This window comes from Pezoporus wallicus, unplaced genomic scaffold (assembly GCF_028554395.1).
Source record: "Pezoporus wallicus isolate ANWC-B61680 ecotype Strahan unplaced genomic scaffold, APGP_CSIRO_Pwel_v1 contig_6897, whole genome shotgun sequence".
NCBI lineage: Eukaryota > Metazoa > Chordata > Aves > Psittaciformes > Psittacidae > Pezoporus > Pezoporus wallicus.
This window is the reverse complement of record NW_026636510.1, coordinates 510,638-527,512: the sequence shown is the minus strand read 5'-3', so window position 1 is coordinate 527,512 and position 16,875 is coordinate 510,638. Positions and strand designations below refer to the sequence as shown.

The window sequence follows — 16,875 nt, the reverse complement described above, 5'->3', positions numbered from 1 at the left end:
GGGTAGCTGCAAGATGCGCTGTTTCAAACTAGTTTCACCCGTGTTCTTTTTGCAGAAAATAGCTATCTTGGTTAAAGATATATGCTAAGCTTAAGTAAGGAACTTTGAGTAAATTTCAAACAGGAGCAACATTCAACTTACATAGTTAGTAGAGGACAACACGAGGAAGTGAATAAACAGTTATGTAGAGGGAAAAAAAAGAAGTTGCACCAATATGTCATTGTCACTAATGAACCCTTAACTTTTGCAAGTATCTGATTGAAGCTTGAAGGATTGTGACCCTTTAAAGCCAAATATTCATATTACAGTATATGCAATGTAAAATTGGTTAGTGCTTAGCACAATTTTTTTTTTTTTGTTTGGATTTTCAAGAATTAGCTGTATTAATACACACTGAGAAATGGTATGGAAGTGTACTCTGTGAATTAGACCTAAGAAGAGAAAGCTGATTTCTTTTTTTTTATTCACCCTTGTTAGTATGTTTGCAGTGACAGATATTTCACATTCATTTTTAACACCGAGTCCACAACACTGACACTGAACATCATATGCAAGTCTTCATTCTGATAACAAAATTCAAACATGATCATGTGGAGAAAACATTGGTGTGTATCTGAAAGCAGGTGTTCATGACTTACCTACTCCTGCTGGTCTGGTAATCTTTGGTGATGCTCTCTTTGGGGAAGACTCAGGATGTGGGGCAACAGGTTGTACTGGCCGCGTCTGTTTGGCTGCCAGCTTCTTCAGACTTACTTGTCTTTTGTCAAACATTTCTTGTACATCTTCTAGTTTTCGTAGAATTCTTTGGGCATTGGCCTAGGCAGAGAAAAGGCAAACAACGCATGGTTGTACTGGACTGAGCAAGTTAAGAAAGAACTTCTGTTACCCAGACTCAGACTAGAGGTGAAGATCATACTGTGCTGCTGTTTAATCCAACCTAGCCCATGCATTCTGCACAGATCTTCATCTTGTCACTGAGTAGGACATGATGACTCATGCAGTCTTTCTAGCACTACTCTGAAAAAAAAATCCCACGTATTTGACAACTGCTCATCTGAGTAAAACTTACTGCCCCAAGTGCTCACCTCTGTGCCCTTTTAGTGTAGGAAAAGAGGCATATTTGAGCAAACTCAAATATATAGGCCAGTACACACTCATGTACAAGGCAATTGGTAATTTTGAAATTCTAAGTTTGAGGGGGTTTACCTTTATTTCAGGGGTGAGGATCATCTCAAACTGATTGTAGAACTCCTTCGGGTTAGAGAGCTGGTGTTCCTTAGCTGTTACCAAGAACTTTTCAATTTCAACAAGTGCAGTTTCAGCTCCCTCTTGTGACTGGCACTTGTCCACAGCTTGGGAAGCTAAGAGGTAGATTCCGGCTTCACACCATTGGCTTGCCTTTAGAGAAAAACGGGGTAAGAAGGACTCCATCATCACTGACAGACCATGTTGTGAAGCGCTGCTTCTACTCCACAAAATATGGATTTGCCCTAAAGTCACTAAAGGGAATCAATGTTCCTTCATAACATCCAACAGTTGCTGGCCACAAGTCACCCCGCCTAGATATGTAGAACAATAGCAAGTTCAGTTCAGCTCTTATGGGTTAGATGATCCAGTAACATGTAAAATAATAATAATCTGAGCAAAGAGGGTGTTACTGTGGTAACAAATCACATCTGTCAGCTGTACTACCTCATTTCAGTGTTCAGTCACACAATTATCCGGAACCCAAAAAGAATACTTGAATCTTATAAAAACTCCCCAAAACTTCTTAGGCCCCCATAAAACTCAAGTGACAAATGCTCTAAAATAGTTTTTTTACTGTAAAATTTTGATAACTCTTGTTTCAGATGAGGCTGGAATAGCATGTAGACATTCTCAAAGCTTTTAGCTTGCTATTCTCTCTAGATCAGAAAAACGGAAAACAACTGAACAAGCAGTATGCTGTTAATTTTTAAGCACTGGAATACATTTGGTTCTCATTCCAAATTTAGGCCTAGCCCATTTTTGCTTAGTTTTATTTCCTACTTTTCATCATTTAAAAACCGTAATTATGGGAAACTACTGCTCCAATTTTTATAGTAACAATTTCTGAATAAAATGGAGAAAAAAGGAATACTTTTCATCCAAATTACCTGATCTTATAAAAACATTCATTTTCAGTAGAACCTTACTAGGGCTGTTACATGAGAAGGTTCACTCACCTTATCTAACTGCTTATGCAGCTCAAGAGACTTTCCCAGAATATCATACTTTTTCTTGGTCTCATTGGTAAAGTCATCACAAATACGCCTGAGTTCAACACACTTTGGTCTAATAGAGTCAACTGCATAATGGTTGTTTTGGATAAGCTGTTCTCCATGGAGAGCTAGAGATTGGGCCTTTTCCAAAGGTTCCTGGCAAGTTAATGAGAAAAAAAATCCAAAGTTAGATGTCAAAATTACATGCATAAAAAAGTCATTCCATCTCTGTAACCCCTGCTGTAGCCTGGATGTAAAGGACTGGGATATTAATGCAGCTGATATGTCTTACTTTATACTTATCAACTTTGTTGTCAGTGGGTATATTGAAACTCAAGAGGTTCCATCTGAATATCAGGAAACACTTTTTTTACTGTGACGATGACCAAGCACTGGAACAAGTTGCCCGAAGAGGTTGTGGACTCTTCCTCCTTGAAGATATTAAAAAACCATCTGAACAACCTGCCCTCTTGAGAACCCTGCTCTAGGCAGCCATGCTTGAGCAGGAGTGTTGAACAAAATGACCTCCAGAAGTCTCTTCCATCCTTAATTATTCTGTGATAACTGTGATTCTATGCCACCTTCTTTCTCATGTACTGGGGACATTCATTATACAATTTTTTTTCCCTACAAAGTTCCCAATAATAAAACCCCCTGTATTATTTTACTTACTAATTGCTGGTTTATAATGCTTTTTCATTTCAAGATATACTTTGGAAAACTCTTCAGAGTGCAGTTCATAAGCTTAATCACAGTAGGATGAAATTAGAGATGGCTAACAGGAACAGAGCATACATCAATACATTATGTGACATGGTCAGTGAAAGGAAGATGCATGTTACTAACTTTTCTTCCTTTATGCTTCTACAGAAGAGCTGTGCAAAGATCACAATATTTCTAAATCTTAACCCTGTTCTTTAAAACGATGATCACCAGCTTTTTCATTTGTTCACGTGCATCCTCCTCTAATTTAACTTAGACATTTTTTTCAATGCTTTCTTATAATACTAAATATGATGTATATCACGGCTAACCAGCTGATGGCATTACAAAGTCCAAATGTCTGGAAAAGGTGTTTATTGGAAGGCATAGGTGTTCCTCAAACTGTTGTGAGTCTGAATAGAATGCTCTTAGAAGTCTGACCAAGGTAACCTGTTAAGTGTTCTGAGCTTTTCAGATTGCAAAGATGGCCCTAACCTTTCCATCTTTGAAATAACAATTTTTTAACTGCATTCTAGCTTTCCAAGAAATGCACTGGAACTACTGGGTCTGAACAACTCTGGCTGCTGGAAATTAGTACCTGAGTTTTCCAATTTAAAATAATGACTCATGAGAAGAAAGCAAGCATGAAGCAAGGAAAGTGACAGAGAGGTGCCTAGAAGATAATGTCCTATGCAGGTAGAATACTATATCGAGTGCAAACCTGTCCTTTCTCTTCCAGTTGTTTCTGTTCCCTTAGGAGGTGCTCCACTCTAGTCACACTGTCTCCAATGTCAGCAAAACCTGCTTGTGCTTCCATGAGATTATCCAACACCAATTTTACCTAAAAAAACAACAGCAGCAATAAAAATAAAACAAACAAAACTACCCCAAACAAACAGACAAATCCAACAAAAAACACCCACTGAAAATCTTATCACAAGATACTCATAAACTTATAGCAAACTTATGTCTCCTAAACATTCACCTACATCTTTTAGAAGAGTCTGCGTATCAAATTTATTCTTTCAGTTTGTTCCTGCATATCAAGGTTAGTCTTTCAGCTTGTTCCAAAATGGAAAAGCCAAGGAATAAAGCAGCATTCAACTGTTCCTCAAAGACTTGCCCTGCTTCTCACTATTTAGGCCCACATAGTTTTGAAGACCTGTGACTCCGAAGTCTATAATATTCCAGAGTCTGCATTAATTCAGCCTCTGGGCTGGCAGTTGGGCTTCCTGAACTGTATTGCAATGACTCTGGTGGGATTGGATTTACCACCACAGAAGTGATATTTGGTAACGTCACACATAAATGCAAAATGATTTATTGAGAAGTTGGTGTTTCACACATTGGCTAAAAAGGGACTTTCCTCACTGCACCTTTTCCAAATGTTGTAAGAATCTGATAGCTGTCAAGAATTTAATTTTTGAATATCCATTCCCTGTTTCACAATGAAGGGCTTATCTTGCAATCTCCTTTTTTTTATTGCCAGTATACTTCAAGTATGAGTAAAATTTGATCTTATAAGGGAAGGAGAGACAAAATGAGCAAATGAAATACCTCTCTAAAATCATGTTCAAAGTGTCGCAGCTGCAGGCATTGTTCTAGTTTTAGGTGATGCTTGGTCCAAAATTGATCAAAAGCCTTTTCTGTTTCATCCAACTGAGCTAATAACCTGTTAAGAAATCAGAATTAAAAGAATTTATTTATTTTCTATAGTTCATTTCTTTTCAGTTACACCAACTGATGGCAGAAAGCAGAGTAGGAAGATGGTGGGGAGCCTATAATGTAAGAAGGCTCTATGTCAACTTTCCCGTTAGCAAAAGAGAATGAAATTTGCAGTGGGACAGGCAGGAGTGTAGCTGAAGAGTGACAACTACATGGTTGCAGTGTGGCAGTTGCAGTCCTGCCTCCTGACCTGCAATAGGAACACAGAGTTGTTGCACATGCCGGCAGCCAAAGGCAGCTGTCTCTCTTTAGCTTGCACCCAGTTCTTCAACCGTAATTCACCCCAGACTACTGAAGACTGAATATGATGCAATTATTGTTTTAAGGAATGTTTAAAGCAGAACTCTACAATTTGTTCATTTTCTTCACCCATCAGAAATAGGCAAAGACTGAATAATTTTCCCAGTCAATTCAAAACAATAGATTAGAAGCTCATAATGCCTCTCATGGATATTGTTTCACTTTGTGTAAATGGTGGAACATTTATTCACAAAGAAATTAGTATCAAGGCATCATACATCTTGAGTAAAATGTCTGACACCAGACTAGTGAATCATCCTCACAGACTTTCAATGATCTATTAATTGTACTACAAAGTAGAACAATTTAAATGGAGGAAAGGAAAAGGAAGAGGAAAAGGGAAAGGGAAAGGGAAGAAAATAAGTCTTTTCTGAAGATACTATATTTCAATAAGTGGGTGCTCTTTGGGCAGGCAAGGGAGCAGGCCTGATCTCCTACAAGCTCAGTGAGTACTGCAATCATCATATTGGGATAAACACTAATAGCTCCCTCTTATTCCTCACAAAAACGAAGTCCTGTTTCCATTCTGTCCCTGAAAAACATGTTTTTAATCATAGGTAGTTGCTGAATTCAAGATGAATTCGCAAATTCCTTTGGGATGACTGTTTAAAAGATTTCAAAGTATTCAGTGAAAAATATCAGCTCAGCTTTACTTTTGGCTGCTTTGTTCCCAGCGAATGCAAACGCACTGAAACACTGGCACAGCATTTCTCTTTCCGCTGCATCACATGGCACAGCAGAAACTTCTACATGGTGACTAAAAGCTTTATGGTAATAACTAGTATTGCAGGAAAGAATAGGGGTTTCTCTCTCTCGTGCAGCTATGAAGAGGAATGCTTCAGAATATCACCTTCATCTGTCCTTCCCCAAGTGTTTTCACAGACATGCACAAGCATATACCCTCTCATCTTACATAGATTCAGATGCCACTTTCTAACCAGGCATAGGAATTTGGAAGATGGATATGCTACAGGGAAAGTAAGTCTCACATCAGATCTTCAGCCAGGTAGTAAGTGGTCCAACCAAAATTTACGAAGACAATCAGGACTGGTTTGAACTTGCCTTGACAGTTTAATTAGGTAACTTCCTCAAAGCTATTCCCTTCTCTGAATGACTTATCAAATATATCCTGAACAGCTTAACCACTGGGAATTTCTCACCTGCATATTTAAATCATTTAAGTTACACTTGCATTCTTACACATAAATTAGCGACTTGCACAAGGTAATCTAGCTTCACTGACCTTTCTACTGTTGCGACATTTTCCAGTTCATCTGAACTGAGTTTGCAGTTGGCGCTTCGGGTGACTGGCTCCCTAATGCATGTTAGTAGGGTGGCTCCCTGCTTCACAGCTAGTTTCAGCTCATCCTGAGGGGAAAGAACAAGCCAAACAAATTGTATGTATTTACTGTATCAATGCTCACATCTCTCAGGTGTACAACATAGTTATGCTAAAGGAAGGTTCTTTCATAGGTTGTTAAATACTTTGAACAAAATAGAAATGCTTACTAAAGATGACATTTTTTCTAGAAACATAGAGACTAAATCTATTCACATTGAATGATAGATATATTTATAAGAAAAGGAATAATATATAACTTCTGAGAAGATTGCATTTCTGACCTGGCAACTTGCAAAATAAATTATTCTACAAACTGAATGTGTGCTGCAGATCATTCAGTGACCTGAAGGACTGTACTGAGACATAGCACTTCTTAATGGAATTTCCTTAAACAACACTGTGACAAGCTGAGACACAGTATGTCAACCATCAAGGAGTCATCCACAGAAGGAGGGGTCTTCCAAGCATGAAACATGAACAACAAAAAGGACAATGAATCTCAAACATTAACATGTCAGCTAAGGAGTCCCCACATCACTGCATGCTTCTTGTGTGAAACTTGTGCTAATATAGCTTAAGTAGTATTTTTTCTCTTGCATTTAACTTAAGGTATTTCTTGACAGCAGTAATGTTTTCTTCTGAGCCTTACTCTACAAAGCTAAACTTGACCCAACTTGTTTTGCAAGTCTGCAAGTTGAAAAACAAAACAAGTCATCATCTAGTTAGATCATTCTGTCTCTTTCTGGATTATCCTTAAATCTAGTCTAGTGTGAATTCATCCTTTCTGATGAACTCTTCATCAGGATCCCATGCTATTCCAGATGTGACCCTATAACACTCTCTCATACAGAAGTGACATTTCCCTGTTCTATTATTCCTGAAGCTGCAAAAGTCCTTTTTCATAGTTCAATCAAATCAGCCTCCCAAATCCAGGTTTCTGTCCTCTTCTGTAATTTCCAGACAATGGAATCCCAAATGATGGCAGAAAATTTTGTTGAATCAAAAATCATATATTGAACTGATGGTGCTGTCTTGAGACAATATTCACCTTCAGCTTGCTGTGGTGGTCAGTGTGTGCAGAGAGGAGCTCCTCTGTGCACTGCACATCATTGGGAAGTTCAGTCTCTGCTAGGTCTGTTCCAAAAGTCTGTAGCATCTGTGCTGTTGTTTTTACTGTCATTGCAAAGTTTTCAATAGCCTGGAAAAGCAAAAGCATAAAGTTACAGACTGGTTATTTCCCCTTAGCCCTGTAACAATGCTTAGTCCTTCAGGCATACTGTGCTGCAAGTATTACATGCCTGTAAACCTGGCCATGTTGCCTTTCGTTGGACAGATACGCTAAAAGTGACAAAATAAATCCCTGTGTCACAAATTATCTTTTCTTAGGCCTATAAGTATTGTCATCTCCATGAACCAGCTGGGGAACTCCCAGAGCTTAGCAGACATAATGAAACCACAGAGGACATCAACTTCAAAGTCAGGACTTCAGACCCTCTGCCCATGCTTGCTGGGAAACTTTACTGTGTTTAAAATATTAATGAAGGCTTTATTTAAGTTGAGGGGACTCTGAAAGTATTTAGAGCAAAGCCCTTTTACATTTATATTTACACAGCCATTATTCACCCAGCAGCAATCTGTCTTCCCCCTGGCTTTCGAAAATGTGCATCTTCATCCTGCCTATCTGTACTAGATGCACGCCAGTCACTCCCTCCCATCTGTTCATATTAGTACACAAATACAAGAATGACTCACTGCAAATACAGTATAAATACATAAATTCATTGGAGCATTGCTATTTCTTTATATCTTTGGTGCATCAACACATAACTTGTCAGAAAACTTTGGTTTTCCTGAAGAAAGGGGAGGTGAGAAAGGCTTAAATACAATGCTGCCTTTTTTAGGGACTGCATTGTTTTGTTTAGAAAAACAATATTTTATTCTTAACACTTTCTGATCTAACCCACTCAATGGCTTGAATCAGTCAACAGCACTAGGAATACTTTTATACCCAGTCAGGCACTACATAGTTATTGCAAGTTGCATTCCCTTCTCCAGCAATGATGGGAATTCCCCATTTGCAACCACAACAGTTAAAACCATGCTGCGTGCTCAGTGAAAAACAAACTAGAGGTGGATCATCATTCAAAAGACGCAGAGAGAAATTACATTCCACATATGAGATCTGAAACATGACCCAGCTGAGTCAATGCTAGCAGAGTTCTTAACCTTCCCTTTTTTTCCCATAAATTCTTGCTTGCTTTCAACATAAGCAGTACAGACCTTTGCAGCTGTAGCCTGCTGTTCTCATCACTGAAACTACTGGATTAAAGTTGGCTGAAATGTCACACTTCTGACTGCAGCACAGATAGAGCCATCCACGACCAAAGGCCGTTTACTAACAGCCAGAAAAGTACTTTGTGAGCAAGAAAGCTCATAGGCTCCCAGCTATTCAAGATAAGAAAGCAGAAACAAAGAGCTACAAAGTGAGATTGCTGTTTCACTATCATTTAGCAACAGTTTAAAGCTGTTTCAGAAAATAAGCACTGGCAGGACAACACATGAGAACAGTAAGAGGAGCAGCAAAAGGCATGAAGACTGTAACTCGGCAAGACTGAAAGTTGGGTTGTTTCAAGATGCCATCGGGGTTGACATTGCCCTGATGACAACTTCTTACCCAGCAGAAATTCCTTGGCTGCCTGCATCATGAGCTTATCAGTGTTTCAGTTAATAGCATGCTTGCCTCCACCCTCTCCCGTGTGTATGAGTAATAAATTATTTCATATACCTAGGTTACATCTGTGGGTTTGTTTTCTTTCCCCAGGTCTTTATGCTTGGTAAAAGTTTTTCAAACAAATTTAACCAAAAGATCTGGGGACTACGTCACCTCGTCACTTCAACGTCACCTCAAATCTTGGCTCATTTTTATCTGCATATTTTCCAAAACTACATATTCATGCTTTCTGTAAAAGCCTGTCATTAATAAACAGTACAGCCTTTCTTGTACCTCTTTTTACTCCCCTTCCTCATTTTTTCAAGCCTTTAGCTGTTTGAGAGCTCATATAGATGACTCCTTCAGACTTACCCCTCCTACAAGGACAGTTGCATATTTTTGATACTTTTAACATGTAAGCCTTTCATATATCTCAATTCTAACCTCAGCGTAGTCAACACAGCTATGAATGTGTTCAGACCAGTGTTAGAGGAAATTCAGATTCTGTGTTTGCATATTTAAAAGCTTGAAATATTTGGTGGTTCTCTAGGATAGTAAAATTTAATTTCATAAGGACAGTAAAGCACAGAAAGTGATAACAGGGAAGTGACGAAAGTGACAAAACTGACTTGACTTAACAAAGCTACCTCAGAAAATCTCTTTTTCCAATTGTTAGATCTAACGTGTGTCAGCAACAAAAGACTAAAACCCAAGATTGCTCAGAACACTGCAAAACCTTGGGGCTACTTAGGTATGAGTTCTAACATATCACCCTTGCAAGCAGACCCATAGATTCTGCATTCAGTCTTTGGGAAATTAATTAATTTTCCAGGATCAGAACCCACCTTTGCATATGTTTACTTAGATAGGATGAGAAAATATCTATGCTGCTAATCTTCCAGGGCTTGGGGTCTGGTTTTTGTAAAGTGTTACCTTTTCTTGGTGCCATAAGGAATTGTTTTCATTGTTTTGAAGCAGCCACTGAAATGCATTAACCAATCCAAAAAGCGAATAATCAACCCTGTAACAAGTTTCCTCAAAGGCAATAGAATAAAAAGGTTTTCTGCCTTCCTACAATTAACTGCCTTCCACTGCTCAAAGTAACACATAGCTGGACTACAAGTTTACATAGCACAGAAATAAAACCAAAGAAATAAAATCAAGTGTTGTATTTTTCTTCTCTTAAAGCCATGGACATAATTAAACATTAAAGTGAGAATTTTGACCTTTGATTCAGTAAAGTGCTAAAAATTATGTTCAACTTCAACCATGAACTAAAGGCCTATGAATGTCATCAATTACTCTAAAGATAGGAATGTGCCAAAGAGCCTTGCTGAGTAAGGCCATAGTCCAGGTCAGCAGTGAGATACAGATCACTACTTCTGTTAAACACATTTGGGGAACTTACCTTTCTCTACTTAAGTCATGGATTTCCTCTTTCCATGAGTCCCTAGGAGAATCCGTAGGTTGAAATGCAGCTGAACAGTTACTACTTAGTAGTTGCTCTGCATTCATCATCTGGACAATTTTGGGTGTAGATGTGTGTAAGAATGCCAATACTCACAGTTCGGTGATGTATCCACTGACTGTGACCATACTCCAGGGTTCCTCCCAGCTCCCGGGTCAGCTGACTTTTGTCAATATAGCCATGCAGATCAGAGACAGAATTTAACATGATGATCTGAAACAAATCCAGACACAATGGACTGAGAGAAATAACAAACCCTTTCAATCATCGTTCCTGGGCTCTGGGTTTGCCTTAAACATATGACCAAACTGTAGTTCCACCATAGCCAGTAGGTTCCCATTATGTTATTCATGCAATGGATGGTTTATTTTCACTAGATTTTCATCACAACATGCATATGGCTATTCTTGAACTAACCATAATTTGGCATCATCTTGCTCCTTGCTAGGCTGAAGATGCAATCATTCTGCATGTACATCAAAAGCAAAAGTATAGTGTTTATAATGTTCTCACAAACTTCCATGAAATAGTTTTTGTATTTTCTAGGTAACTTATTTACAGAGAAATCATGGAGCAAACAGGTTAAAGAGCTCCCTCAACACCAACCACTTGACCCAAAGAAGTGCTGAAATGAGACCAGAGAGATTAAGATTTTCCTTTCAGCTGTATCATTTTTATGGCACTCTATGTCCACTGAGTGCACTGCATTATTCCATTTTAAACCATAATAAAAGAGAAATGGGAGACAAACCTAAACAAGTTTTCTTAGTTTAAAGAGTCTCCTTACCACTAGACCTGCTTAATGAAAGCAAAACTAGATTTGCATTCAGTTTTGGGTAAGCAGTATTACCTTTGGCAAACACTTTAATTATGCCTTGTCTAACATCTAGAAAATACACCATGATTTCAGCCACAGAAAATAAGATTTTGAGCAAAAAATTACTAGAAATGTTAAGCCTTACGCTTTAATATATGTCAAATGTATTACTTCACTCTAACTGACTATGCATGTTAGCAGCTCCAAGGGAGAATGGTAAGCACACTTGCAAGCTCTGTGGGCAATGAGATGAGCACAGATATGTGGAGGCAAGAAGATGTATGATTCTAGGTTGACAATGCTCTAAGAAAAGCCTTGAGAACAAACCTGAATAGGTTTTTAGTTGATCATTATTACAGAATCATACTAGAATAATTTAGGTTGGCAGGAACTTCAGGTCTCTAGTCCAACTTCTTTCTCAAAGATGGGTCAGCTGAGATCAAACCAGGTTGTTCAGGGTGTTCCGGAAGCCTCCAAGGACTGAGACTGTCCAACCTCTTTGAGCAGTCTGGTCCACTGCCTGATTACCTTTGTGTTGAAAAAGTTTTTCCTTAAATCAGAGCTGCCCTTGTTTCACTTTGTGTCAGTTATCTTTTCTCCTACGGTCATGCACAACTTGGCTGCATACTTGGAGAAACTGGAAAGCTGCTGGTATGTTGCATTAACCCTCCCAAGCTTCTCCTTCTCCAGGCTAGATAAGCCCAGTTGCCTCAGCATCTCCTTGTAGAGCACATGCTCCAAGCCCTGACCTTGTTGTTGGCTTTCTGTTGACCTCACTTTAGATTAATATTTTTCTTGTACTGGGGTAACCAAAACTGGAGAGGGTATTCTCAATGCAGTCTAATAAGAACCAAATAAAGCAGGATAATCACTTGTCTCAATCTGCTGGCTATGCTCCTGTCAGTAATGTTGCTGTGAATGTGGGATGCAGACAGTTTCCTTTGTTGTCAGTGCACACTGCTGGCTCATGTATGACTTTCCGTCTACCAGGTTCTCAGGTCCTTGTCAGCAGAGCTGCTCCCTGGACAGTCAGGCTACATCCTGTGTTGCTGCCAACAATACAACACTGTTTGTTGTTGGGACAGAGGAACATGGGCTCTTCCTTATTGAGGAAGAAAGTCCTTCCCAGTTGCAGAACTTTGTATTTGTCCCTTATTTACTTCATAATATACTCGTCAGGCCATTCCTTGAGCTTACATCCCAGTGGCTCTGTTTTTCAGTGTACCCACTGCTCCCCAGTTTAGTGTCATCTGCAAACTTGATGACAGCGCACCATGTTGCCTCTTCCACATCATTGATAAAGATGTTAAATAGCAGATATGACTACATCATTCCACTTGTTGCCAACCTCCAGGTAGAGTATGACCCATTAACCATTACCCTCTGAGACCAATCATGCAACTAGTTTTTAAATCCATCTAGTTGTCCACCCATCCAGACTTTAGCATCCTAACTTGGATACAAGAATATTGTGGGAGATGCATCTGGTCTCATGAACCTGTATGGGTTGAATATTTTCAAGTAGTCCTTAACTCAGTAGCTCTTTACTTCCAGCAGTTCATCTTCACCTTGAACCCAGCTGCTAAATACAGAGGCCAGGAGACCTTGTTGGTAAAGAAACTGAGGCAAAGAAAGCACAGAGTATCTGAGTGAAAGCTAAAAGGGAAAAGTATTCCATGAATGCGTTACCAAACACTGTTTTGTTATAATCAAGAAAAATCAAAAAACCACATAATCTTGGAGTAGCCTCAGATTGGAACATGCAGTCTATGCACTACTTCTGAACTGCAAATTATCTTTAAGAAAGTAGGTCTTAACTGCCCTGTAACTCTTCCTCATCAGAGATGTTGCTGACAAATTGGAAATCTCTTGATAATCCAAAGTTCACTGAAACTACAGAAGAACACTGTCATAGAATCTCAGAATGGTTTGGGTTTGGAAGAGACCTTAACTATGATGTAGTTCCAACCCTCTGCCATGGGCAGGGCTATATTCCACTAGACCAAGTTGCGCAAAGCCCTGTCCAGTGTGGCCTTGAAAGGATGGGGCATTCACAACTTCCCTGGGCTTTTCTTTTAGGAAGATGTTTGCTTTAAGCCAGTATGCTCAGCATGAGCCATAAAGCACAACAGCTGTGGTGCTACCTGACAGGGCACAAGACTTTGCCCTGCAGGCATCTCTGCAGGAGGAAACCTAGGAGCAATCCAACATCCACCTAAGAAACCAGTCTTACAGAGGCTTAGCATCTTCCACTTCTTGCCATACTGAATACATCCACATTCAGTAAGCTATAGCATACAAGAGAGTAGCAGTTTGGAAGAGGAGGGCCTGCATAGGCAGGCCAGCACAGGACACAGAGCTATCGTGGGGTTGCTTTGTGACGGGTTAGGCCATCTGAAAGAAGTCACAGCCTACAAAGATCAAAGAAGTGTTTGCTATGGACAGATCATTCAGCTTTTTGTGTACACTATAAAGCTGGTTTAACTCACTTCCCAGAAGGGGAGGCTCCTTAGGTAAATCTCTGGGTGTCCCTCTTAAATTTCCAGATTGTATCTCAGATGAACCCCAGTGTATCTCCTTTATTTCTGTACCGTGCTCTTGGGTAATGATATTTAACCAAATCACTATCCCAATAGAGGTTTATCTCAGGGGGTTTTATTAACCACATTTGTATGTCAATAAGTCATATAAATCCTGCATTTCCTTAATGTGCCTGGTTTACTATTTCAGCCTTTATTTCCTGTTCTTGTTTGACCTTCTGGCTTCTAGTCAATTCAGTGTTGATTTAACCCAGCAAATCTACTTTACTGAATATATTTGCAGTCTGATAGTTCAGATAAACTATTTAACAAATGTTTCCTTAACAAATGCACACCATATTATTGAAGCCCCTTTTCAAATGCTTACATCCTGGCCCTGACTCACTTACTGTGATAGGAAATGCAACTCATCCACAGCCCAGTTACGACATTTATGTTGTCATAGTGCCAAATGCAGAACATGAACAAACACCTGCAAACAATCTAAAAGTTGATTGTAGTATTAAAGATAGGTACTGACACCTAATTGCTTGAGTAAGAATATCTCCAATGGGATGAGAATTCTCTGGCCCTCTTCTCATGCTTGGCATGTAGGATGCAAATTTGAAGGAGGACGGAGAGATGTCACTCTCAGTAACAAATCGCATCTGAAACTGGGGTAACACAGAGGCATGCCTGTGTTGGCATTGTCTTTTTAGGATGAGCTGCAAACACAGGTGAAAGCCCCATCCACAGATCATGACAGACCCCAAGAACTTAAGACACCTTTAGCACAATCCTAAGCAATTTATGATAGCATCAGGCATATGTGGACAGCATGTATATAAATCTGAAGACTGTCTACAGCTATCTGTGCAGGAGGCAGGCAGATCTAGCAACAAACATACCATTCTCTTAGTTTTGAAAGACTGCCCTAATAGCTCTGTGGACAAACCCAATATGGCTCAAAATCTGAATGGCCAAGACAATCCCAAAGTATCCTCATATCTTGATTTTCCTGCCCATAAGAAAGATGAGTTACTATTTAATACTTACTGCAGTGCTTGATCCCTGCCCAGAATTAACCTCCTTTCCAACTTTCATAGAATCATAGAATAGTTAGGGTTGGAAAGGACCTTAAGATCATCTAGTTTCAACACCCCTGATATGGGCAGGGACACCTCACACTAAACCATATCACCCGAGGCCTTGTCCAACCTGGTCTTGAACACTGCCAGGAATGGAGCATTCACAACCCCCTGGGCAGCCTATTCCAGTGCTTCACCACCCTAACAGGAAAGAATTTCCTCCTTATATCCAATCTGAACTTCCCCTGTTTAAGTTTTAACCCGTTACCCCTTGTCCTAGCACTACAGTCCCTAATGAAGAGTCCCTCCCCAGCATCCCTATAGGCCCGCTTCAGATACTGGAAGGCTGCTATGAGGTCTCCACTCAGCCTTCTCTTCTCCAGGCTGAACAGCCCCAACTTCCTCAGCCTGTCCTCATACGGGAGGTGCTCCAGTCCCCTGATCATCCTCGTGGCCCTCCTCTGGACTTGTTCCAACAGTTCCATGTCCTTTTTATGTTGAGGACACCAGAACTGCACACAATACTCCAGGTGAGGTCTCAGGAGAGCAGAGTAGAGCGGCAGGATCACCTCCTTCGACCTGCTGGTCACGCTCCTTTTGATGCAGCCCAGGATACGTTGGCTTTCTGGGCTGCAAGCACACACTGCCGGCTCATGTTCATTTTCTCATTGATCAACACCCCCAAGTCCTTCTCCACAGGGCTGCTCTGAATCTCTTCTCTGCCCAACCTGTAGCTGTGCCTGGGATTGCTCCGACCCAGGTGTAGGACCTTGCACTTGTCATGGTTAAACTTCATAATGCCCATCTGCCCACCTCACAAGTGTGTCGAGGTCCCTCTGGATGGCATTCCTTCCCTCCAGAGTATCAACCGAAACACACAGCTTGGTGTCATCGACAAACTTGCTGAGGGTGCATTCAATCCTACTGTCCATGTCAGCGACGAAGATGTTGAACAAGACTGGTCCCAACATGGATCCCTGAGGGACACCACTCGTTACTGGTCTCCAGCTGGACATTGAGCCATTGACCACAACTCTTTGCATGCAGCCATCCAGCCAGTTCTTTATCCACCGAGTGGTCCATCCATCAAGTTGATGTCTCTCCAATTTAGGGACAAGGGTGTCGTGTGGGACAGTGTCGAAGGCTTTGCACAAGTCCAGGTAGATGACATCAACTGCTCTACCCCTGTCCATCAGTTCCGTAGCCCCATCATAGAAGGCCACCAAATTGGTCAGGCAGGATTTCCCCTTAGTGAAGCCATGCTGGCTGTCACCAAGCACCTTGTTGATTTTCATGTGCCTTAGCATGCCTTCCAGGAGAATCTGCTCCAAGATTTTGCCAGGCACAGAGGTGAGACTGACTGGTCTGTAATTCCCCTGGGTCATCCATTTTCCCCCATAGTTTCAAGTTGAATTTGAAATTCAACATTGTCTTCAAATAAATTGCTAAAAGTATAGAAAATGCTGAATTGTTAGAAAATGCTAATTCTTGGTGAAGTTGTCCCTTCCTCGGCCGCAGTTGCTGGTACAACAGTTGCTATAGCAACAGATTGTGGCTTATTAAATACAGGAACATCCAGTTTTTAAGGTGCTATAAAATGGAAAGATTTTGTTTTGTAGCCAAACATGTATTTTTACATCAATTTTGCATTTCAATTACCAAAAAGTAACCCTTGACAAACTACAGTCAACATTACAGTTTAATCCACAATAATCAAATGGATATTTGTGGTTCCTTTTCTGTATGCATTGTAATAAACTGGCTGCTCTCTCTTACTTCAGAAGAAGCACAAAGTATTTTAAACACCTGATCTTCAAACTTAGGTATTGACAGAGCTAGAATCTGTTGTAGGAGAGCCACAGATCTTTTGCAAAACTGTATAAAACCACAAGCAAAATCCAAAACAATCATATGAAATTATTCCAGTAAAGTCATTGTGGAACACAGTATGAATCTGGTCCAGG

General features: G+C 40.1%; 1 protein-coding gene across 7 annotated transcripts in view; it reads right to left on the bottom strand.

The window, feature by feature from the left end:
- MCF2L2 (MCF.2 cell line derived transforming sequence-like 2) overlaps positions 1–16,875 on the bottom strand; it is a 184,171-nt gene that overhangs the window by 101,850 nt on the left and 65,446 nt on the right. For all 7 annotated transcript variants that reach the window (XM_057400402.1, XM_057400403.1, XM_057400406.1 and 4 more), the window contains exons 6-13: positions 10,584–10,700; positions 7,358–7,507; positions 6,211–6,335; positions 4,500–4,614; positions 3,664–3,783; positions 2,205–2,396; positions 1,207–1,398; positions 639–816 (exon numbers count right to left, since the gene is read on the bottom strand). In XM_057400402.1, the coding sequence (XP_057256385.1) occupies positions 639–816; positions 1,207–1,398; positions 2,205–2,396; positions 3,664–3,783; positions 4,500–4,614; positions 6,211–6,335; positions 7,358–7,507; positions 10,584–10,700 (1,189 nt within the window). The remainder of the gene's footprint in view (positions 1–638; positions 817–1,206; positions 1,399–2,204; positions 2,397–3,663; positions 3,784–4,499; positions 4,615–6,210; positions 6,336–7,357; positions 7,508–10,583; positions 10,701–16,875) is intronic.